Source organism: Gymnogyps californianus, chromosome 14 (genome assembly GCF_018139145.2).
Source record: "Gymnogyps californianus isolate 813 chromosome 14, ASM1813914v2, whole genome shotgun sequence".
NCBI lineage: Eukaryota > Metazoa > Chordata > Aves > Accipitriformes > Cathartidae > Gymnogyps > Gymnogyps californianus.
In genome coordinates, this window is record NC_059484.1 from 18,258,235 (window position 1) to 18,282,080 (window position 23,846).

The 23,846-nt window shown below is 42.9% G+C and overlaps 2 protein-coding genes across 3 annotated transcripts; both read right to left on the reverse strand.

Annotated features, from left to right (window-relative positions):
* Positions 1 to 735: 735 nt before the first annotated feature.
* TXNDC15 (thioredoxin domain containing 15) lies at positions 736 to 4,434 on the reverse strand. Its single transcript, XM_050905318.1, has 5 exons — positions 4,376 to 4,434; positions 3,792 to 4,231; positions 3,055 to 3,218; positions 2,719 to 2,849; positions 736 to 1,862 (listed from the first exon to the last, which is right to left on the reverse strand). The coding sequence occupies exons 1-5, from the start codon at positions 4,425 to 4,427 to the stop codon at positions 1,666 to 1,668; spliced, it is 984 nt and encodes a 327-aa protein (XP_050761275.1). The 5' UTR covers positions 4,428 to 4,434; the 3' UTR covers positions 736 to 1,665.
* Positions 4,435 to 9,555: 5,121 nt separating this feature from the next.
* Positions 9,556 to 22,951, reverse strand: C14H5orf24 (chromosome 14 C5orf24 homolog). 2 transcript variants are annotated; one of them, XM_050905434.1, is made up of 3 exons: positions 22,905 to 22,951; positions 13,931 to 14,360; positions 9,556 to 11,950 (listed from the first exon to the last, which is right to left on the reverse strand). In XM_050905434.1, the coding sequence occupies exons 2-3, from the start codon at positions 14,355 to 14,357 to the stop codon at positions 11,910 to 11,912; spliced, it is 468 nt and encodes a 155-aa protein (XP_050761391.1). In that variant the 5' UTR covers positions 14,358 to 14,360; positions 22,905 to 22,951; the 3' UTR covers positions 9,556 to 11,909. The 2 variants fall into 2 exon arrangements, with proteins under 2 accessions (XP_050761391.1, XP_050761389.1); XM_050905432.1 differs by lacking the exon at positions 9,556 to 11,950 and having other exon boundaries at positions 13,608 to 14,360.
* Positions 22,952 to 23,846: the final 895 nt, after the last annotated feature.

The following is a 23,846-nucleotide window of genomic DNA, read 5'->3' on the forward strand; positions in this document are numbered from 1 at the left end:
GACCGCGGGTGGCTTCTGTTGAAATTTCATTTCCAGTTCCATGGGGCAGCACTGACATCGACACTTTTCAGAGCAGAGGCGGCAGTGTTTTCAAAGATACCGCTATTTCTTTAGAGGTACGGAGAAAATTACTGGGGAGAACCCAGCCCTGGGCCTCTCAGACTAACCGGATGGTAGAGGCAAGAACGCGCCAATTTATTGCTCAAAATCTTGAATCTTTGTTAATAAAATACTTCCTAGCTTTATCTTCAGTAATAGCAAAGTTTTATCAGTGCAGTTTCCTTTTCATACACAGAAATACAGGACCTCGGGTTTCCAAAGGGGAAAGATACGGCCACCAGAAAAATACCTGAAGAATTATGTTGCAGGGATATGAGCTCTTTGTCAAACAATAAATCTTATGACTGTCTTTGTTTCTTCTTAGCTTAATTCGCACTCTAAAGCTTCCCATCAGGGTACTATGGCAAGCCTCCACCATGTATAAATGCTATGCAATCAAATAATCCAAAACCCCACACAACATACCAGTCCATACCTTATTCAAAGTCTTCCATACTAATTATAACTAAAAACCGTATCAATTCTTTATGTAGCCTCAGCTGTAGACTGTGCAACCAGCAAACATGCTAGTAGAAATTTAAATAAGACTGGTCTTGCTAATTTAGGCCGGTGATCCATACTTCAGAAGTTGCATGTTTTTAGTCCTGTAAGAAAGTGGCTTAAAAAGGTTACACTAAAAACCTGATTTATTTAAAATAGAGTAAGGACAATGAATGCAATTTAATTCTATAGGAATGTGGTAAATACGTTGTGTATACACATACACACAATGAGGTGAGCTTTGCAAGTTATTTTAAATCTTATAAAGAACTGCCACTAAGTCAAAACTCATAGAAGAGAGTGAGCAAGAAAACCAGCCTCTAACCCCAGCACCAACGGTGGGAAATAGTCACCCTGTCAAGAGCTGTATAACACGCTTTTGAATTGTTCTTGCTGGTATACAACGGAATAACTCAAGTACACTATTTTTTAAAACACCTTTTTCTTCATAGTTCATTTTACTGACAGTCAAACTAATTCAGCAACATCATCGTTCACCAGCATTTTCCTTTAAAACATTACATTTCAGGAATACATGAGCCAAAAACTGAGTATGATCTGTGTGGGCTAACACATCCTAATTCTATAGCGTTTACCACATCGTCCACATAGAAGCTTTAGTTCATACGTCTGTAGGATCTGTAAAAGAAGATCCCCAGATTCCACCAGAGCGGAAGCAACTCTGCTGCTGTGCCAAGCAGAGCCACGCGTACAGGCCAATGTGCTGTAAAAGTCTTACTTGATCTACAAAGTTCAGGGATCTCTTCAGAAGAGCAAAGTAGAACTGTACCACCTATTTACATTAAAGTCCGTGAAAAATAAGCCAATCAGAGCAGCTTAATAAATATTTTTTTAGTTCATGTGTTTTCATATTTGTTTACTTACCACATTAATCGCCACGAATTTGCTTTTTACAGATTCAGTGGTTGATAAATAAAGCAGATTTTTAGTCAAGATTATAAATTACAATCAACAAATTCAACAGTTCATTCGTACGTACTAGTCCATACAAATTTCCGCTTTACCAATAAGCAGGAAATTCTGTCCCTATTTCAGCATCTCGGATTATTCCTGATGTTCGTGCTCTTGTCCCGGGATCAGCCACCGAATGCTCTCCGTGCGAACGGTAGCGTACATGACAAAGCTAGCCAGGAAGAGCAAAGAAAACAGAAGCAGCCAGTCTATGCCTTTTGTCAGAACGCTAGGCAGGGGGCCTTCCCAGTCCTCCTCGGTCACGGCCACATCGCTTCTGGCTTCTATACCTGAAAAAGCAAGCACGTGATCAAGACCAGTACTAATCATTAAATACAGAGAAGTTGGTTCTATTTGGAGCTTTGTTCCTCTTCTCAGACTAAGGTGTACGTACCGTTAGACTTAAATTTTGGTGAGACAGTCCTTATTTTTTAATGTATGTCTAGCATATAGTTCACTTATGTAAAAACAAAAGGCTATCGATGTGTATGTGTATTTTCATAATAGGAGAAGGCTCGTTCTGTCCTTTCACAGCACAGCCTCCTGTAAGTTTGTGGGGCTTTTGTTTGTGGAGGATTTGAGTCTTTCTGCTGTATTAGCAAATTAACAATTTCTGGCCTCTAATGAAGGCCCACGTAGGCCTATATATGGTTTTGGTTTTGTTTTTCTTTACAGAAGGACAGAAGGACCAGAGAGCTGGCTGGCGCTGAGCTCACAACGTGGACAACCAGATCATGGAAAGTGGAATCCTTTTGTCTCCTCCAGCACAAGAACTGAAACCATCTTATCCCCCAGCTGCTGTCAGCCTTACATGGCACTGGCAATGATCCCAAGGTTCATCTGCCTTTATTCCCAAATTAAATATTTGGGCAGGAAGATACGCTCAATCCTTCTAGCACCCTCTCTAGTTAAACCCCACTGTTTGCCCCTACTCTGTGACAGCAGCCCAAGGAGTTGAGTTTCTGCTTTCAGCACGCCCTGAAATCCAGCTCACTACAGCAACTGGTTATATAAACCTCTGCCCGGTCCTCTCAGGGTCTTCATGAAATTCATTTTAAAGAAGAAACAGCAGGGAGAGGAAAGCCCAGTTTGGAGCTAAAAGCCAGCCTGTTCTTCCTACTGACACATCAGGGCTGATTTACATACCTGTTTGATTAAAAATGAAGTCTTTCAGTGTTTCCAGCGTTCTGTCTGTATGATTAAATCTAGCCATAGGTTTAGCACCTTGGAAGAGGAGGATATTGGGTACAGCCACAGTTCCAAATCTAGTTGATAAGCTGGTGGACATAAAGCAAATACAAAGTATGAAGGAAAAGAAATCCACTGGAGGAAGAAACAAAGATAGTCACGAGATGGGAAGTATCAGTTTTACTAATTAAATTGTCACTTTATAAGAAAAAAACCCAAAACACTCCTGTTTTTAAAACACAAAACTTGCTAATGGAAATAAACTGATGCTAGAGCACAGGAAGCGTAAGTTACCTGCTGTGCTGAGATGCATCCAGTGCCAGGAAGCGAAGAGTTGGAAATGCTCGAGGTAAAGAATTAAAATGAGGTGCCAGACTGGCAGAAAAGCGGCACCATGGCGTGTAGAACAAGACTAACGTACAGTCACTGCTGTTTGGGTTTAGGAACTCCATCAGGTCCTTAGAGAAAGCAGAAGAAAACCAAACATGGACAATTATATATTTAACAGAGTTAAATTCCATGTCGGAATGCATCATTCAGCAACTGATTAGATATTTGACAATATGTCTCAAGTAGCTGCACATTTGTTTAACCTTTTTAAAACAGATGGAGAATTGTATTTGACCTTTTTTAAGGGTTGTTTTAAAAGTTTATTACTTAAAAAAAAAAAAATATATATAACCATTACAAGAAAGAAGCTAGAAATAGGCACTGGCAATAAGTGCCGTTAACAATTTTAGAGAGAGACACTAATCCATGCAGCACGAAAGCTGACAGTTCACTGCAGGCACACAGGTGAGAGACACAGGCATGTGGACTGAGCTGTATCTCCATTTTTTTTCTGCTCAGAATGACACGAAAAGCCGCCTTGCCCAGACATTTCCTCTTTTCGACAGCACAGAGGATGTTACACGAGGAAATTCAGAAAGTCGCACACTGACAGAAACACGCACGCGGTGCAGACGGGGCACCTTCCACCATCCTCATGTGTTCAAAATAACATCAAGCAGTGAACCGGGCGATCCGCTTACCTGAGAGACGTTCAGGATCTGCAGCGTGAAGCGGTCGACGCCAGTAGTGTTCCTCTCCTCACAGTTCACTTTGGGAGCTTTGGTGCTGTCGCTGCTATTCGACTCCTCGGCGGGCGCGGGCAGCACCGTCTCCAGCACGGCCTGCTCCCGGCCCTGGCTGCCCGCCTGCCCGAGGGGAGCCGCAGGGCTGCTTCCCCCGCCGCACGCATCGCCTCCGGCCGTCGCATCGCAAGCCCCCTTGTCGACGGCGGACGCCTGGCCGTCCCTCGCCTCCCCCGGCACCACCGAGAGCACCACGGCCTGCTGCGCGGGGAGCCCGCTGCCCAGCATCGCGTCCGCCATCTCCGCAGTCCGGTAGCGCACCGGCTCGCCGCCGCCCTGCGCGGAGCCGCCCCCGGGGGAGCGGGGCTGCCCGCCGGCGCTCTGCTCCCTCACCGCCCCTGCGCCGGGAGGGAGATGTCAGCTCCGCGCTGCGGCCGAGCCCCGGCCTCCCCGCGCACCGTCCCCCCCGGAGAGGCCCCGCACACGCCGCCCAGCCCCTAGAGCCCACCGCGGCTGCCAGGGCCGAAGCCCACCGGCCTCACCTGCAGGAAGGACCCTACCGAGCCAGGCCAGCGCCAGCAGCAGCCGCCACATCCTCAGCGCGGCCCCGGCCGCCTCCGCAGCGCTCCGTCTCCCCGGACAACGGCCACTTCCGCCGGAGCTCTGACCCACTTCCGCTTCCGGCGCGCCACCGCTGTGCGTGCGTGCGTAGCGCCGTGAGGGCGGCGTGCCGCCATCTTGTCGTGGCTCGGGGCGGGCAGCGGGGGCCGCGCTGCCGGTAGAGGCCGCGGCAGCGGTTCCGGCCAGGGACCGGCTGTGTGCGTTTGCCCTCGGGAGGGCAAGGTGCGCCCAGCGTGCGCTCCTCCTGCTCCGACCCGCTCGCCGTGTTTGTGGAGAGAGGCCTCCCGGCGGGGAGAGGGACAGCGCAGGCCGCAGCGGCGGGGACACGATCGCCACAGCCGCGTTCATCTGCGAGCTCCAAAAGATCTTCACGTGAGGGGACAGCAGCCTGCTAGGGCCTAGAGACCGGTGCGAGACAACAAAGCAGAATTCAGCTCAGGTCCCAGTCCCTGCCAACATTAAATACAAATCGGTTGGTTTTTAACCAAGTTTTCTCTCATCAGCCTGGCTGACCCCCCTGCACGGCAGCGGCACGCGTTCCTTCACGCCATCTTCGCAGCCCAGGGCCAAGTCCACCGGCGACTGTACGACACGGTGTAACGGGACACGCTGCACAGGCTGAGTTTCGGTCTGGTGACGCTGCTGGAGGTCAGCCGGCATTTCACTGTTGGTTTAAATCAGTTTAGGTCGAAAATTCTTGCAAGGAGGGAAACATTATCCTGAGGACTTGACAGGATGTTACGATTGAAGGGTAACTGAGAGGGCACACAAATGCACCCTGTAATTCATTCCAAAAGCATGTTTTGTTATAACCCGGTATCGCAGCCCTAAGGGCCTGCTGTGACCAGGACTTCCTCGCTGCCACATTTGCCTGCCGAAGGATTTGCCTGCTTCCACCCACTACAGAGAAGCACAGATTCAGTTTGGGATGTGTTTTCACATGAAAACTAAACTTTAACCTACAACCAGGCTGGGGTAAGAGTAAAAGCCTGTGAGCTAAAGGCATATTTTTTAAAGCTAAAAAGAAAAGATGAGCTCTTGTCCATCAGCACATCAACCAAAGCTCCCAAGGTGAAAGGCGAGAGAAATATTCCGGTATTTCTTCTTAGGAAATAAGACAATATTCCTCTTGTCACGGAATTAGTTCTTACTTGCTTTCAGTTTAATAGTGAAGCTTCAGGACTATTTGGGGTGTTCTGAAAATGAACATACTACTTCAAGTCCTGATACCCCCTTTTTTACGGCGTTTCTTAAAACTGCCAGCACTGCACAATGAGATTTTGCCAAAACTCTGCATCTGTCAAAAAGTGAGTGAGAATTACGACCTAGGAGAGTATGAGCCACACACACACACTGGAAAAAAGCAAGGAAAACACTGTACATGCATATAAACGAAGATAGGTGTCGGCTTTATTACATAAATGGGATTTCCGTCTTTAAACTAGGGCACACTTCTCCAACTCTCTCCTTTCTTACAGCACACATATTCTTGCTTGAAATGTTTTCTTTCAAAGTCCAATTTGCATAAGCATTAATATTGAGAACATAATAGCCTAAAGATATAAAACATGAGGTTTGCACATAGAAGGAGAATATTTAATTACACCAGCTGATACAGACCAAGCAAGCAAGCAAGCAAGCTTGAAAGCAAAAGCAAGTCAGGAATCCAAGCTGGTGCGGACGAGTCAGGAAAAAACTGCCCCATTCCCAATTGTCCTCATCTTTCAGTTTGGACAAAGCAGCATTTTCAACTTGAAAACAATTTTCCTTCTGGCCAAGGACGGCATGTGGTTCCCAGCTCTCGGCTCTGTGCCACCAAGGTCTAGCGTCTCCCCTACTGCAGCCCTGGATGGTGTCAGATCTCAAACACAGGCGATGATATTCCAAACCTTTAAAATAACAGAGAGCTTTCTGGCAGCATACCTCCGTCTGAGACACTTCTGTGGATTTAATCCTAACATAATATCCTTCCTAGCATAACACAAAAGGTTTGTGCAAAATTGTATTCTTTTTTTATGGTGACTATAATAAGTAATCTATTAATGGAACACCAATGAACTCCCAAGAATTAGAAATAGTCAGGCTTTATCATATCTAACTCACAACAAATGTACTATCCCAGTGCTTCCGTATTACAGAGGAGGCACATTTCTTACAATGCCTGCCAGTTTTGTTGCAAAACTGTTTTCAGTGGCTTACATTTTTATGATTTTTAATGCCAAATGTCTGTTTTCAGGGAAAAAATCTAGTAACAAAATACATTGTTTTGCATCTATTCAAAAATCTTGGACACATTAGGAAAGCTCTGTTTGCTAGGGAATGATCTGAAATTTAGCAAAGAGGAAGACTTGTAAAATGTGAGTCTTTTGTTGCACCCATAATAACGATACAATAATCAATTATCAATATAATAATAAAATGAATAAACACCACAACTTGGTGGTCATTTGTGCATCCTAGATTTCTGCAGCGGGACTTCTCTCCCCCAGATTTCAGTCACACTGGGCAAGCTCCTTCATGGGCAACATGGCAAGAGAAGGAGCGAAAGAGGACACGGACTGGGACAAAGAGGCAACACCAGGACCTTCACCAAGACCAGGGTTTCCACTCACGTATAATCCTGACGTCCTCACAGCTACGACATTCGGTGTATTCAATAGTGCAAAGATGAGGTAGAAGAAAACATGACAAGCATTCAAGTCAGGAGCACTGGCTGAGGTCGCACGGGCAACTTAAACCTACACCAAAATTTGGGATGTGTGACTTTGTAATCTTTGTTTTCTCAATGCGGCTGCAGTTGATTATTTAAAAATATGACCACTTGAAGCAGTAAATACACATTTTAGTAGTATGTATATCTCAAAGGCCTACTCTAAGTAATCAGACTTGTGCTAATTGTTACTGTGATATTTTTTCACTAATTAGAACAAGCTTTTGTGGTATGAAAACGACATGAAAGGCAGGAAGATTTATCTGCCTCAGATCATTTAAACAACACTTAAGAATTCCACAACATTCTTCAAAGTAGTTAAAAGCTGTTAACTAATGATTCCTTCCAGCAACCCTGCAAGATAAGCAGGTATTTTTGCCGCGTTTTTACAGATGGGAAAAAGGAGACATTGCCATCCCTAGGCCATGCAGGGAACCTGGGCGAGAGCCAGCTCCAGAACGCCGTAGCTTTTGGGCTGCCAATTCTGTATGGTCAGGCCACACCTCTCTCTTAAATGTTAAAACAATAAACACAGAGCCACAGGCAGAACCCTGATAAAAATAGCACGCAATGCAAGGCAGCGAGTCAGTCCTTTAAGGCATTACAGCTTTAAATGATTAACTGTCAAGAACAATCTTCATTTGTCTTGGTCCAAAAACACACTCTGTTGAGCCGGCATATTTAGTAGGTACGATATCGCTAATTCACACTGTACTATTTGTGCTATTTTAAGAGATCACACCGAGCAGGTACAAAGCATCAAAATGCCAGTCCAGCCCCAAAGCAAGCCTTGATGTCTCATCATACACATAAATGACATTATTAAAAGATAGAACCATCTTAAAGACTCCTTCAAGATGTCCGGCTTGCACAGCCGACACCCCAACACTGCTAGTCTGTCAGCATGAATAAATTATAAACTGGTCTTGTCATCAGAAACGGCACCTGGCCTCGCACACCAGCTGCGCACCGAGGGAACAGACTGCGTTGCAACTTTTATCGTTCAGTTCGTTACATGGCAGAGAACATAACAGCCATGGAAGCTGTCAAGCAACTTCCAACACAGCTGAAAAGCCTGTATTCTTGTACGATATAATTTATGACTGACTTAATATCTAATACTTAAGGTTTCATTACAACCAAGAAAATAATCCATTTTGCTCAAGGAATCACATCCAGGAACTGATTTTTAGACCAGGACATAGCAGACTGTAGTCGAACTCTGTTCTGAACATATCCAGTCACCCTGAAAGCCAAATATTTAGAATTACCAGAATGGCAAACAAAAAACCAAAAAACAACAACAAAAAAGCATCAGATGTCTTTTTCAGGTAAAAGCAACTTAAAAGTCTGCAAAATAACTGCAACTGACATTTGAAACGTTTCAACCCTAGATGTATTCAGGGCCTTTGAAAGTACATGGAAGAGAAAACAGAGGGTGCTGGAGAGCAAGAGGAGAACACAGATCGAGCAGTCTAGATTGCAGCTCCTGGTAGGTAGGACTGCCCATCTTCCCCCAAAGTTATGGAAAAACTTCAGTAGAGGGGAAGGGGAGGAAAGGAAAAAAAAAAAAAGAGAGAGAGGGGTTGGGTGGTATGCAGAGCACACCTTACCAACAGAAAGAAATTGGAATATTGCTAGAATAGAGAGATAAATACATCTTATTCATCACAGAATAATGAATAATGACCACCATTCCATGAAAAGTTTAGTTTACGAGTACTCTCAAATTGATTTCCATGTGCAACAGAGGAAAAAAAAGTTAGCAGCTTACTATTTATACATACATAGCTATAACTCCTTTCCTCCCCTCTTCTTATATTTGAGTGAAAGGATAAGAACAATTAAATTACTGTAGCAGCATTTTCAATTCATTAAAAAACAAGCACCATTCCTCTATTTTCCAACACCTTGCAATTCATACAGGCTTTTTGCCTTAATTCAAATATATGGGACTCGCCTGTAACAAGCAATACACATCTCACATTGAAATTCAGAAAGCAAAGTATACTGAAAGGGTAGGCTTATTTATTCAATTTAAAAATCACACAATACAGCGGCCTCCCAACTCTCACAAATCCTGGGTGCATTCTGAAGTCCACACAGGCATGAACACACTCGGTCTACTGCAGTCGGATTCAATTAACCTTCAGGGAGGCAAGGGACAAACACAACAAGCCGCCGGATTTTAAGTGAAATCTGTACAAGGTGTACCAAAACATTTCAGTGCCAGTTCGAGTCACTTAACTATGACTGAGACGTCAGGAGAACAAACAGCATTTCCATTTACCAGAGAGAAGGGCTAAGGCTATTGGTCTGGTAACGCTGTCAATAGGCATCTTCAGCCAGAATTTAAAAGATAATAAAAAAAGCCCAGAGAAAAAATTGTTAGGTTGTAAAGTATTAACTTTATTAATAAATATACATCCATATGATGATGTAAATACAGATCATGAACACTACTCCATTCCCATACACGTAATTGCACACGAGTAGCTCAAGTTCATGGACATAAAAACATACACAGTATCTAATCAGGCTTTTTACAGCAGAGGACGGGGTGCTGATACTAGTTATTTAGCAGATTACTGTTTCCCCCAAAGTAAACCTGTAGAAAAGCAAATGATGAAAGATTAAAGTATCAGAAAGTGGTTCAAATTTCAGAATACAGATTTTTCTATTTGGGAAAAAAAAAAAAATCACAAGGAGAAAAGGTCTAGTCTCTACTGAAGTCTTAAATATATTTAAGCAGTGTTAAAATATATGCATTAAAATAGAGAAGAATAAACTTCTTTTGTGGTCAGAAATGAAGTCTGCAGTTCAAAGTATTTGTGATTGTTATCAACTATTTTAACTGTCAACTCTAAGGATAGCATGAAACATTATTATACATATAACAAAGAATAGCAGAGTCACAGCTAATGAAACCATCAGACAAATGACTTCACATTGCTCTGCCTTTTAAAGCTCTTCAAAAATGGGGGAGGGAGTTAAATTCTCATCTGAATTACTCTGTGTATTGTAGTTCCAAGTAATTCTTTTCACAGACACATCACTTTTCACTGACAAGGCTTGGTTTTGTCCTGACTGAACTCTTGAGATCTTTCAGACAAAATGAAAATGTATTCATTCAAACAGATCTTTCATGGCTCTTGATATATAGTTATTTTGATTAGTTTAAACTAAATCCAAGATACAAAGAACATTGCTTTAATGACAAAGCTAACTGCTGATTTTAAAAATACTACCTTTGATATCAGTCAGCCACTTCTGATGGTATCTGATTTTCTTCTGCCAAAATATGGTGCTAGCATCTTGAGTATGTCCAGTGCAAGACTTTATAGTAGCAAAATTATTTGGTTTTAAAGTTTAAGTAAATTTAATCAGAAACTGAATAGTAGTTACTATATGTATATTAAACGGTGAACTTGTATAGCATCATTAAGGAATAATAGCAAGCTAATATATTTCATTTATGTATAAATAAGACGTTAGAAACTTGATAATTAAAAGAAATTATTAAAAAACAAACTTGACATGTAGATCTTCTCAACAGTGTTAACACACAACAGTGATCCTAGCTTAGGAATAGCTGAATTATGATATATAATATAAAATAAGCAATTTACCTTACAAGTAATGTTTTCATACTATGGGGGGAAAAGGCCAGTTTTCCCATTGGTACTAATAAAGTTTAGGCATTAACATGCTGTTTCAGTGTTTCTCATGGAAAGAAAAGTGTTGAAAAAAGCACAATGTATTCTGCAGATTATACATAGGAAAAGCAGAAGTATTTGAAAATTCCATTTCTAGTTCACTTTGAATCTCTTAACTTCCTTTTTCTTCCTCTCACTGCTCGGCACCAGTAAACTATAGTCAGATATAAAATAAACCAGAATTAGGAAATGCCCAGCAGTGCACTTCTGGTCTCCTTGCTAAATCTAGAGTGCCAAGCAGCCCATTACAGACTCTCTGAACACTTTTCTACTTTATGCTCCTCATTTCACAATTGACAACGTTAATTGTTTTTTACTGGGATTATATTCCATCTGATATAATTAATAACCACTGTAATGAACAGAAATTGCTTAGATGATTTCATTATTTCATCAGCATACTTGAATACAAAATTCATTATACTAGCAGAACAGCAATACATCTGCATTATCTCCTGACACACAGCACAGCACCATTGAGTAGATGCACAAGTGAGGAACAGAACAGGAGCAAACAGGATAAACAGGAGGAGGTAAGAAGTGGAGTTTCTCCAAGGTACAGTGGTGACATGCAACACGTTCCTTGCCAGCGAGGTGTGACACTCCTGCAGTTACTACATTCAGCTGAAGAGGACTGCTTTCCCAGCTGAGTTCAGCAAAGAACTTAAAGCAGTCTTTTGTTGAAAAATCATCTGATTAAAAACAGCCAATACAACACAGATCCTGAGGGTGAATTAACTCACGTTAGCATTTTGCATGTGTCAGAAGTTACATCGTTCTGAGAAAGACTGCTAAAGTTCAGACTCGCGAGTTTGTTGAGGAACAGAACATATAACTGGATTTCATAGCTTCAGCATGAAGAAACTATTTTTTAGTAGCAGTTTAGCTGCCATTAGTTCATCTATCGACTAAGGAGCCATCCAGTATAGTTGAGGTTCATTGTCTTAGTTGCCAGTGCATACACAGTTCCCCCAAAACAATTCAACACACCTATTGTAAAGTACAGCATAAAGTCCAGCTCAATATGTGTTAGGCATCACTGGAACACCTGAAGGCTTGCTGCTTTTTTCCTGATAAAAAAGGTATGAAACATGACATCTGTTTCTTAAGTTGTCATCACTGAAATCAAGAGTTCTCATCAAAATGACAGCAGGCCAGAATAGCATTTATGTTAACAAAAATTATCAGCATCATTACTTATTCAGCACAGGCTCAGTTAACCCAAATTTTTATGCTCCCCCAAATCTGCAAACTATATATATTCCCCCTCCCCCGGTATTTGAATCTACAAATTTATCATAATGTCATATTATACGTGAAACAACTTAAACGTCAACTTTCTTCCAGATGGGGGGGGGGGGGGGGGGGGGAAGCTTGAATTCCAGTAAAATAAATTTAGAACAAACAGTATGCAACATTGAGGACTAATTTTTTTGAAGTCTAGATTAAAGTATTTTACACACACACACACTCACACACTCTCTCACTCTTAAAAAAAAATTAAACACACCCAGTTGAAAAATGGAACATTTCTTTTGGAAGGAGGGAAGGTTTTAGTTTGAGTCAAGAAAGGTATTTATAGTTAACCAACAATATTTTTTTTCAGCTTGCATGCATAGATGAATTACTTTATATCTGGGGTCTAGCAGTGCAGTAAACTGCATCCTGTTTGCATCAGCTATACAGTTTGCTTTTATAAATCATGAAAATGGCGTCCTTTGGTAGATATATAAGCTTCCATAACTTAAATATAGTATAAGTGTCAAACAACGAAATAACTGTATTTCCAGGAATATCTGGCAAAACTAAGTCTGAAAACTTGGCAACAGTGTCTATTTAAAAAGTTTAATTTGTAAACATTATAGATTAATACTTTAAAAGCTATTAAACTGTCGCCACCTAAGCACAGATTTTAAAGGCAAAAACAGTGTAAACAGCTATTTACAGATTTAAGAACATACTGTTTAATATTAACCAAGTGCATAACTAGAATGAACAGTACTTAATTTCTTATAAAATATTTCAAATTTCCAAGAATTATTTGTGGTTTGGTATACGTACTATTAGGCATTTCAAAATTACACAGCAGAATCCTGTAACAGCATAACTAAAAGAACAGCTATCACCTAAAGGCAAATTAGCTTCTATTAATAAGGCGCTGTGAAGCTGTAACACACTGTACAAATGCGCAGTTTTCTTTAATATTTTCAAAAATATTTTTGGAGCATTAATTGAAATTGACTTCATGCTACAACTCCAGAAACAAAAGCCACCTGAAATCAGCACTTTAAAAAAAGGTTGGGTTGGGTTGTTTGTTTTTTAAGTTTTTAAGTATCTATTTGAGGTCTGTAGAAGCTCCTGCAGAAGTGGAAAATGTAGCTTGCTGCTTTCTTTATCAATTTTTCTTATCAAGTAAGAACTCATCTGGCTAAGTTCCTTATTGTGGTATAGGCCACATCATGAAGCAACAGCCAGCTAATTCTGTCCTCCTTATTTCAATTATTTAATGCATAACCACACAACTAGATTTACCAGAAATTGAATGTAAAACTAGGAACATGGACACCATGTTAAGTATTGACACCAAGGCATAATGCACCACTTCAGACTTTCTTATTTTTAAATTATGAATTAATAATTTTTAAATTATGATTTAAAAAAATCATAATTAAAAATTTTAAATTTAAAAATTTTTAAAATTATGATTTTAAACCAACAAAAAACCCTTTAAACCAGTGCCTTCTCAACATTTCTTTAAAAGTTACTGAATTGCACCTGTAGGCTATGGCATTATTTGAATAAAAATAAAATCTAGAAACTCAGACTTAGGCAAACACTACAACAAAATGCAAGAAGCATGCCAAAATTCAGAGTAAAGCGGATTAGTAAGGCGTTACTAATTCCCTCCTTTCATTCATTAGGCTGTTTGATTTTGCTACTAGTTTCACCAGCAGCATGTACTCCTCTGTTATGCACCATAGGATAGGGAAAAGCTGCACTGCCACAAGTATAACTTAGATTTGCAAGCCGTGATAGAGCTTTAATGCTACCTGGAGGTCTGCCTGGGCTGACTTTGTATCCTGCTGCTTTAGTTGTACCCAAGGGTCTGCCTGGACTTGTCTTAAATCCAGCTGCTTTGGTGGTCCCCAGGGGTCGACCTGTGCTGGTTCGGTACCCTGCTGATTTTGTGGTCCCTGATGGCCTTCCACGTTTACCAGATCGGTTGAGGTTTTTCTTTTTCTTTAGTTCGTCTTTTGTCTCTATATTCCTGCCACTTGTGGTCTGCAAGTGCGATTCGTTCAATGCATCTTGTCTCTGGCATGCAATTGGTTTGTGGCTGACTGCATGGCTGTATTTACTTTGCTGCGTGGCATACAAGTCAAACTGATCGGCAGATCTCACATTGTCTTCGTTAAGGCAAGAACTCTTGCCGGTCCCACAGAAAGCTGTATTACTGCTGGCAACAGGGTGCATCATTTTCTACCAAAAATAAGAGAGACAAATATGTATCAATATATAATAATACTGCAGCGTTCCACAAGTGAGAATCTTTCAAAAGCTACCTCTCTTTCTTAAAATTAGTCCAAACTACTTTTTTTGTAGTAGTTTAGTAAACAGTGTTGATGTCAGTAAATTACTTTTTAAAGTGAGTTTTATTAAGCTTTCACTTGAGGTTTTGCACAGTAACCTTTACACATAGTTAAAAATGACAATTTAAACCATGTATTATTCAGATAGGTATAACTAGGGAAGAAGTACAGTAAAGAACCGAACAAGAGCACTTCAGCAACCAAGATATACAACATCTGCTCACCCACCGTGATTTCAAAACCTTTTTAACTGAATCTCATCTAAATTCTAGCCGTTCTAGTAGTAAGATTAACCTATCGCCTGTAAGCCAAGGAAAAATCTGGTATCACTCTCTTGATTTTAGTACGTATAGGCTCCTAAAGATTTTTTTTGTCTAACTGCAGCAAATTAATAAAACACTAATCAGTTTTGTAATTTCTTGTCACAACGTGGAAGAAAGAAACTGGTAAGGCATTCAGTGAAGACAATGGTTCCATAGTTGGGAAAGCAGAGGTATGAAATGAATCTATTACAAAGTACAGGATGCTAGATTGCAGAAATGCCGCTGCTGTCCTAGTTAGAAGAGCAGGTACAAAGCACTGGTAATGCCAACTCCGAGATAACAACTTTGGGAAAAACACCACAACTCCTGTTACAGACGTGCACGTTGTCATACATCTCCAAATATTCTGGAAGACAAACGTGGCCCATTGAGGTCAACAACTGGTTTATATAGCCTGCTCTTTTCGTCAGACAAAACCAACTTGAGCTGTGGTCTGTTTACACAGAGGTTTACTTGTTTAAACACGAATCAAAGCCCTATCCTCAGGACGGTAGAAGGGTGACTCTCACCTGCGTGTTACTGCAGGCTAACCCCGGTTCCAATGGACAAACTGATGTCCAGCTGCTAGAAACCACGTATGGTCACCGCCATAATTACAAGCAACTATTTCTAAGTAAATTGGTTATGCTTATATCCATCAGATCAAATCCCTGCAGCATATGTACTGGGGCAGAATCACAACAATTAACAGTATTACTGGTATTCTAAAACTTTTTTAGTATTAATGCTTCTAAATACCAACTGCACAGATACTGCCTCAGATTTCTTAATAGTGGCAATACCATAAGAAGCCAGCAAGCCACTCAAGGAGCAACATGATGATATTTTCACCCATTCAACTATATTGGTTCTACAACTTAAATAAGCTGCAAACACTCAGTTTAAGATAACAATATTTAGCCATGCTGAAGACAAGATTAAGCCAATCAGTATCTGGCACGTCAGAGTATTTCTGCGCCCTACAGTCATGCTTAGGACACCAAATATTTCTTCCTGTGGTAAATTTCTCTAGTAGATAAGGTCTGGAAGATCTATTGTATTTTCCCGGCAGTAGCTCTGGAATATCACCTACAGCAACCCAATTTAAACTCTACCATTGATTACTGAATTTATTTGGCAGTTATGAATGTCTCCTCCCAGCTAGAGAGAAAGCATACAGCAGAGACGGTCTATTTACCCGGAGTAAATCCCCGCGCCCTTTTCTTCTGATTACAATGGATACATTCCCTGCTGTAACACCCAGTTTACCTTGGCTTGCCAAATGTGCATTACAGTGTATGCATTACTCTTGTGCAAATATATGAATATGGGTTTATGTCAAATAGTGAAATTATGATAGTAATATAGTTTAAATATTAGATGGTTCTAGCAGAGGTCATCTGAGTGCTACAATTCTGGTGTGTTGAATGGGGTGCAGTGGAACAAATGTGAAACCACTGTTATTGCAGGTGGTGACTAGCAAACAAAACAAGTAAGAATAATTAGCAAGCCTGTGCTTAGCAAAGAACAAGTAAGCTACAGGTCAAGAGACCAGACAGACTTTTCTGTGCAGCAATAAAAAGGAAGCTTAAGGTTTTCTACAATTAGCAGTGAAAAAAAAGTTACCTTCCTTTAACCCCACTAGAATAGGGCCCACAATATCACAAAAAATACCTGAGATTTTTCGTGATACATAATTGCAAACATAAGGGTTCTGATAATGTACTTTTGCTGCCGAGAGAGTAAGCCCAGCGGCTCTGAAAGGCTATTCATCTGTTTGCTGATACGCTAGAGGACACTTGGAGCGGTTAGCAGCATTCTTGTCTCGGTACTCAACTTTAAATGCAGGAATACTGGCTTCAGCCCCAAAAAGCCGCTCAAGCTCTGCCACAAATAAGGATCAGTTCAGCTGCCCAGTAACTGAGGAACAGACCGTAGCAGGGAGAAAGCACTGCATAAAGTGGGGGCCCCTGGTATTTCTCAGGAGACCGACCACCACTCAGACTTGTTCCTGTCTATGTTGCATTCTTATTCTCTGCTTTTTCTCCTCATTACAGTCAGGGGGATTTTTCCTACAGACACCATCCATCTTTCCTGGGGAGAACCACTGCAGGTACTCCTAGACAGTGAATATATCCTGCTATAACTGCCAAACATTGGAGCTTCATCACCATATGTATGTGTTTTGTGTCTACTGTAATATCCCTGAGAGCTCTCGACAAACACTAACTTTACATACAAAACCTGGCTGATGCTAGTTTACCTTCCATCTGGCAACAGCCAGTATCACTGTAATTGATGAAAGAAGAAAGATGTACAAATCAGTAACTATTTAAAATTTCTTACAAGAGGAAGCTTAAAAAAACCCCACAATCTTGGTGGAAGACTGCCAACGGGATTTTTTTTTAATGCCTTCCCCCCCCCCCCCCGCACCATTTTTCATCAAACCATGAAAATTTCAAGTAGTAGCCAAGGTTCGTATTCTCTGGTTTTTGATTTAAGACTTTTTTTGAAAAGTTTTAAAAAGGAAATCTGTAATTGAGCTTAATTACCCTAACATGGACATCTCCAGCCTCATTTTACTTTGTTCACATTACAGCAGGGAATAAAAGAATGTAGTGAGTCTATCTGTAGAGTGGAAGCAGGTTTCTTGGCAGGGAGATATACAGTATAAATGAGAATTGGTATAAAATGCAAAGCTATGCCAATTTAAAAATCACACTCTAGCTAAATTGTATAGCCAAACACATACAACTTTGTGTGCAAGCATTCTTAAATAAAACCGGCCAGAAAAGTTTCCAGAGAAATAGTTGTTTTAAACCTGTAAATAGACACGTAAAAGATATTTGCAACATTTACTTAAACCTGTTTTTAAACTGATTCAGCTGACTGGTTGAATATCTCTGTGTAAACAAATAGTTAGGATGAGGTATTGTAGTAACGAAATTTAGTCGTATTTCAAAACTATTTTTACTGGAAAGTGGCTGTAGAGGATTTTCTGTATGGATCCTTTTCTATCTGGTAATTTATTTCTAGACAAGTGCTGGGGAAGAGAGGAGACAACTGGATAAACTAGCTTTCGGAAAAGAGAGGCAGCATTAGAGCTTCCCGTGCAACAAAGCACAGAAGCTCCACTGCTGCTAGAAATAAAGAAAGAAACAGGACCATCCATCTGGGACCTGCAAAGCTTTGCTGCGGGGGGATTTCTGAACATGGTAATGACCCCTCCTTTTAAAGTACAGCTGCACTGCTGCTATCCTGCAAAGTTAACCTGCTTTAACACCAGCAAGGTGAGTCTGAAGTTTTGTTTTGCTCAGATGACAGCCAGGCTACTGATCAGTCAATAGACAATGTATGAGGCTGCCGTTAAGAATTTTTTGTATTTCACAGTCAAGCTTGATATTATTTGCTTTCTTCTGCTGGGAGACGAAACAGAAACCATGTTATAGGCAACACAGACACAGCAAGAAACTTAAGAAATTTCACCTAATTCCAGTGATATTACAGGTTTTGGACAGAGAGAGTGCATCCTTGTATCCCTAAATACAGGTTAACATACCGCACAGTTCTAGCTTACAACTGCTAAGGCTTCTGTTACTGGTATGGCCCATCTCTCTCTAGGCTTGAAATTATGCAGAAAATCCCCATTCATGTCTTGTTCACTACATAAAATTTTAAGATCAAAGCTACTCAAATCACATTACTTAAAAACACCTTCTTGGGTTGTGACATGATGCTGTCTTTACCTTTCACACATCACGCCCTTTGCCTTCTTCATGGGCAGAATTTAGCTGCCAGCGTAAACAAGATGAAAACTTTGCTGAGCAGAGAAAGTACGCAAGTCCCCCAGAACAGGCACTTGCTCATTAAATATTTTATACTGAGTACTGGACCTGTGACCCATTATCTGCATTAAGCAGAATAATCAGTTCCAACATAAGAAGCACGCAACTGCTCTGGTCTCACCCACCCCAGCCTGCTTTCTGTAACTACAGCCTGGTTAGCACCAGAACAGACCTGACTCAGCAAGTGCTTTTGACTTCTGGTAAAATACGCTTGAATCAGAGCAAAACTGAAGAAAACTGGAAGCACATCTATATTACGGCTTTTCAAATGACGAATACCAGGAAAGGTAAACTCCTATCGCCAACAGGGACAAATCTGCTTTTAATGAGGGTTAGTATATAAAACCCACTCAGTTTTCTGAAGTTTTTCACTGCTGAGCTTGCAATAGTTTCAACAGTATTGACGGAGCTGTAGGAGGCTGTAGCAGTACATTTTCATCATCATCCAACATATACAAAGTATATGACATACTACTTAAAACCACAAGCAGCTACAAGTATTATTTCTGCACTAGTACTCTGAACGTCACTTCTACCAATTAAAACCGTTGAAGTGGAGCACAGGACCAGCTCTGTTCAAGATCTCTGCATAAAGAACACTCTATGCCACGTACGACAGCGCAGGGGCTGCAGGCCCTGGGGAATACCAAAGGACTCATTTTCTTTGCAGGGGGGGAGTTTAAGCAGCAGCAGCAGCAGCAGCAGCAATATTTTCCCTTTCAGGATTGCAACAGAGATATGGTATTGGTTCTGCTCTTCCCTCTCAGGATAGCGGGTGTGAGGAATACTTTCATCACTCAGTTAAAAGAATGAATTATATCAATTTAAATGTTTTTCAAGTGTCCCTTTTATTGTCAGTTCCTTTTCTACACATTAACTCTTGCTAAAGTAGGGCCTTACCCAATTTTTAAAAACCTGTAACTGCTTGTTTTCACAATGTTGCACCTCACCTTGAGTATTGCCATAAATGTAAATATTTTAAAAATATTAAGTATGAAATCCTATCAGTAGCACAACATACACCGTAACACCTGGACCTACATTTGAAATCTAATCTACTGCTGAAGCCAGATAACCAGTTTCTCCAAAATGTGCTTACGAAGCACTTTCTGCAGTTGATTCTATAATACAATTTTTCTCATCATTTGACACTAGGTAAAATATATTAAAAACAGCCAAAATATAAAAACCAATTTCTTTACAGCAGGGACTCGCTAGAGCTACTACATGACAACATGAGACTGCAAATTCAAGAGACAACATAATTTTGAAAACAGTTTCTTTCTCAATTATTCTTAGCGCAAAGAGACTAAGAAATTAAGAGTTCCCCAAGCAATACAAGAACTTAAAAGTACAGTCCTTCCCCTGGTGACCCAGGGTCATTTTTTTACGTAATGGAAGTTAAGGGAAGAGTTATTTGGAGCTGACATACCCACCCCCTTCAAATTCCTCTTCCCCAGATGTGCCAGGCGGAGGGGGAGCCTGCCCTTGCAAAGGGGCTGCGACTCCTGCTCCTTACTAGAGAGCTGCAACCTGCATGCATCTCTGTGCCTCCGGGAGTTCAAGTCTTTTGACTCAGACACCCTTGGAGAAACAGTGCTCTCCAAAGCCTAAGCACCAGCTTTGTATTAAAGACAGAGATCAGCGCTGCTCTCACAAAGATTAGATACTGTCAGGCACTAGCTAGGCTAAGTGTCAAGTAAACTGTGAACCTGTAGGGATCATTCATTATTTGATTACAAAACCAGGCAAACAAGTAATTGTTAGGCTTTCTAATCTTAAAAAACAAATAAGTCATATCTAAGGGCAGAGTTTCACTAGATGCTAACATCAGCAAGAATGTCAGCTGACTTCTTCCCACCCCAAAATTAAGATCATATAACCACGTGCTGATGAGAAACAGGACACTTAAGAGGGTTAAGACAGCTTCACTAAAATGAAGGAAGATCATGTCAATGACTTAATTAACTGTGCACCTCCAGTTACACTGACAAAATTGACAGTCTGATTTCATAATCAATAGAAACCACTCTGAATCCGCATTTTTTCTAAACAGGACAATCTTGCCAGTTCCTCTTCTCCAACATTCCCACTCCTTGTGCCAACACTAACTATTGTGCAAGAGTAGGACAAACCAACACCAGCGATCTGACCCAGGTGAAAACTAATCCAACAAGCAAGCAAAAGCAACAGTTGGCTGGCATTGAGGCAAGAGAGGAACAGAAACACACATTTCCATTAGAAGCACAGAGACAGACTGAGGTCCCAGGTCAGCCTAAGCCACGGTACCCACTGGGTGCCACTGACCCACTCCCCCGTGGTCCCAGTTACTTAAAAAACTAACCAGACCTCAAAAAGATGACTTTGACAATTTAATGGACTTAGAAGACCCAAACGAAGGGTATGACAACTCCCAAACACAGCACAGGGAACGGAGGTTGGGGAAAAACCCCCACAGCCGGGGACGGGGCAGCGCAGAATCAAGGCAGCCATCAGGCCAGATAGACTGGCTTAGAAGAGTAAGGTTGTGAAACTGCACCCTGATTATTCTGTGGTTCTGTAATTACCAAACTTCAAGGCAATCCAAATATGCATATGAATGACAGAGCAGGTAGAAGTAGATCTTTATAAAGAAAGGATTATTAGTGTTTGTGAAATTGTCCATTCACCTCAAGGAGCTATTCCCAGGTAAAGAGGAGCAGACCTCCCCATAGCCTAGAACAACGGCTTTGAGGAGCCGGAGATGCTTATTCATCTCCGTGGGTGTTCTCGCCCACCCGCTCTTCTCCCCAGGGAAGAGACCTCGCTGTAGTCTAGAACAATAGCTCAGAGAGGTAAGAGGTGCTCATTCATCTCAGTGGGTGTTCTCACCTACCCTCTCCTCTTTCCCTAGCCTCCTCCCACAACAGGGTTTTGAAGCTTAAGAGATGGATCAAACATCTCCTTCCTGATGTGCATTTCCACCGTGTTTCTCTGCGACAGGACTAGTGCGAAAGGCTCCGGACACCTGTCAACACACCCAAACACAGCCACTGCAGCGCACTTATGCTAGACTGCAGAAAGACAAAGTCCACTTGTTGAATCTGTTCAACAATGGTCAATGGACAAAGACGTGGGACTTTTTTTGTTTCAGGTTGCATCTAAAACCTGAAGGATACAGACAAAAAACAAAGTTGTAAGAGAAACTGTGGCATCTGAAGACTGAAATAGAAATAAACTATGATTTAAGAAATACATTAAACGAGTGTTCCTCCTACTGTTTCATTTTACAAAAATAAAAACCATGTGGATCAAAATAACTGTTACTTTCTTTAGAGAGAGATTCAGAGAGAAATGCATGCAAATTAAAGGTGCAACTATTCACTGATTAATTACCCCAGAAGGGCTATGCACAAATAAGGATACACTAAACTATCTGTAACTATCCACAAGAATATACACCAGTCACAGGCGTTATGCTAGAACGCAAAGAGGCACAGAAGGAACATATCAGAAGCTACCCAGATACCCTGACATGCAGGTGAACGAAGGCATGCACTACTTAGGTATGTCAAGGAAATACATCCATGGACTGTATGCATGCATCAAGATCCCACACACTAATGAAAACATGTTCTAAGTAAAAAGCACTGCATATGCACGATCCCCACGCACGAGAGCTGTGGGTTCTGAAGGGAATTAATAATTCCTGAGCACAGCGGAGAGGCCAGGCTGGGACGCAGCAGGAGGCCCCAGCTCCACCTGAAGAGGCCAAGGGCCAGCTGAGGGGACAAAGGGGCGGCACAGCTCCCTCCTGCCCCGGCCCGCCGCCTCAGCTGCCACTGCAGCCGGCGGGCACCGCGCTTGGGATCACTGGGGGGGGGGGGGGGGGGCTTCGCCTCGCGTGTCACCTGTCCTGCGTGGGTAGCAAGAAACAGGGCCCGGCCCAAGCCCCCCCTCAGCCCACGGTGCGGCCTCCTACCCCCGGCCCAGGGCACGGCCCGGCTCCCTCCCGCCCGGGCGGGGGGGACAGCGGGACGGGGCGGCGATGGCGCAGCTCCCCTCCCACGGCCCTGCGGCGCCGGGCTCCCGCACCCCAGAACGGCGCGCAGGCGGGGCCCCCCGTGAGGAGACCGGGGGACCCCCCTCAGCGGCGGGGCTGGAGGCGGCCGGCGGGGGAGGGGAGCGGAGAGGAGCAGAGCTCCGCTCCGCTCCCCTCCCCCGCCGGCCGCGTCTCCATCTTGCCCGCCCGCCGCCTCCCACCGCGCAGAGAAGGGGCCGGGGGACGCAGGCCCGGCCCGCACCTACCTGAGGGGATCGGGGCGGCCTGCGGGGCGGCGGGTGGACGGGCGGGAGGGCGGGCGGGCGGGAGCGAGCGGCCGCCTCCCCCACACCCCGCCGGGCAGCTGCAGGGAGCGGCGCTGCGGCGGGCGCGGGCGGGAGGGCGGGGCGCGCTCCCGAGCGGGGCCGCGCCGCGGGGGCGCGCGGCGAGCGGGCGCGGGGCGGGGCCGGCGGGGAGCTCCTCCCGCCTCTGAGGCGCTCAGTGTCGGGGACCCGCCGCCATTTTGTCCTGCGGGCGGGAAGGTGGCGGGCGGGCGGCTGAGGTGCGAGGCGCGCACGGAGATGCGAGGGGCGGCCGGGCTCTCTGCCGGCACCTCGCTTTCCCACAGAGGATGAGGCAGGGCCGCCGGGCAGGCAAGGAGGGCAGCTGGGACGGCGTGCAGCGGCCTTGAGCGCAGGCGAGCGATCCCCATCGCCTGGGGCCTCTGTGGCAGGGGAGGGGAGCGCTTGCACTGAGCCTTCGTGCCTGTTCTTCTCCACCACATGAATAGCATTATTCACATGCGTCTTTGCATCTGGCTCCTAAGGATAAGTCACTGATTTATTGTATGGTAGATCATAGAACGTGTCCTGTGTATTTAAAATATTTAAATGGTTAAGCACATTCATGAAAGCTGAGTCAAGATTCCTGGTGTTTCCATTACTTTCGTTTGGACGAAGGAGTGTGGTATTTTCTGTCCCAAAAGCACACACGTTGCAATCTGTTATAGAATAGTCAAGCTTTAGGACTCTATTAAAATAATGTATTGGGTTAGTTCTCTTTCACTGCTGACTTTGCAATGAAGAGGGCAGCCATTTCCAACGTAACTCATATGGGGTTGAGTCCCTGTACCATTAGCCACTGGCATCTTACAGCACCAGCTGCAGTGAAGTACTGTTGCTTATTAAATATTTTGCCCTGTTTCATCC

Bases quoted from the DNA above. Each gene is read 5' to 3' on its own strand.
- C14H5orf24 (XM_050905432.1), bottom strand. From the start codon at position 14,357: ATGATGCACCCTGTTGCCAGCAGTAATACAGCTTTCTGTGGGACCGGC.
- TXNDC15 (XM_050905318.1), bottom strand. From the start codon at position 4,427: ATGTGGCGGCTGCTGCTGGCGCTGGCCTGGCTCGGTAGGGTCCTTCCT. The intron at 2,850-3,054 runs GTAACTTACGCT...TATGTCCACCAG, and splicing joins GATGCATCTCAGCACAGCAG to CTTATCAACTAGATTTGGAA. The intron at 1,863-2,718 runs GTATGTAAATCA...TTGCTTTTTCAG, and splicing joins CTTCATTTTTAATCAAACAG to GTATAGAAGCCAGAAGCGAT.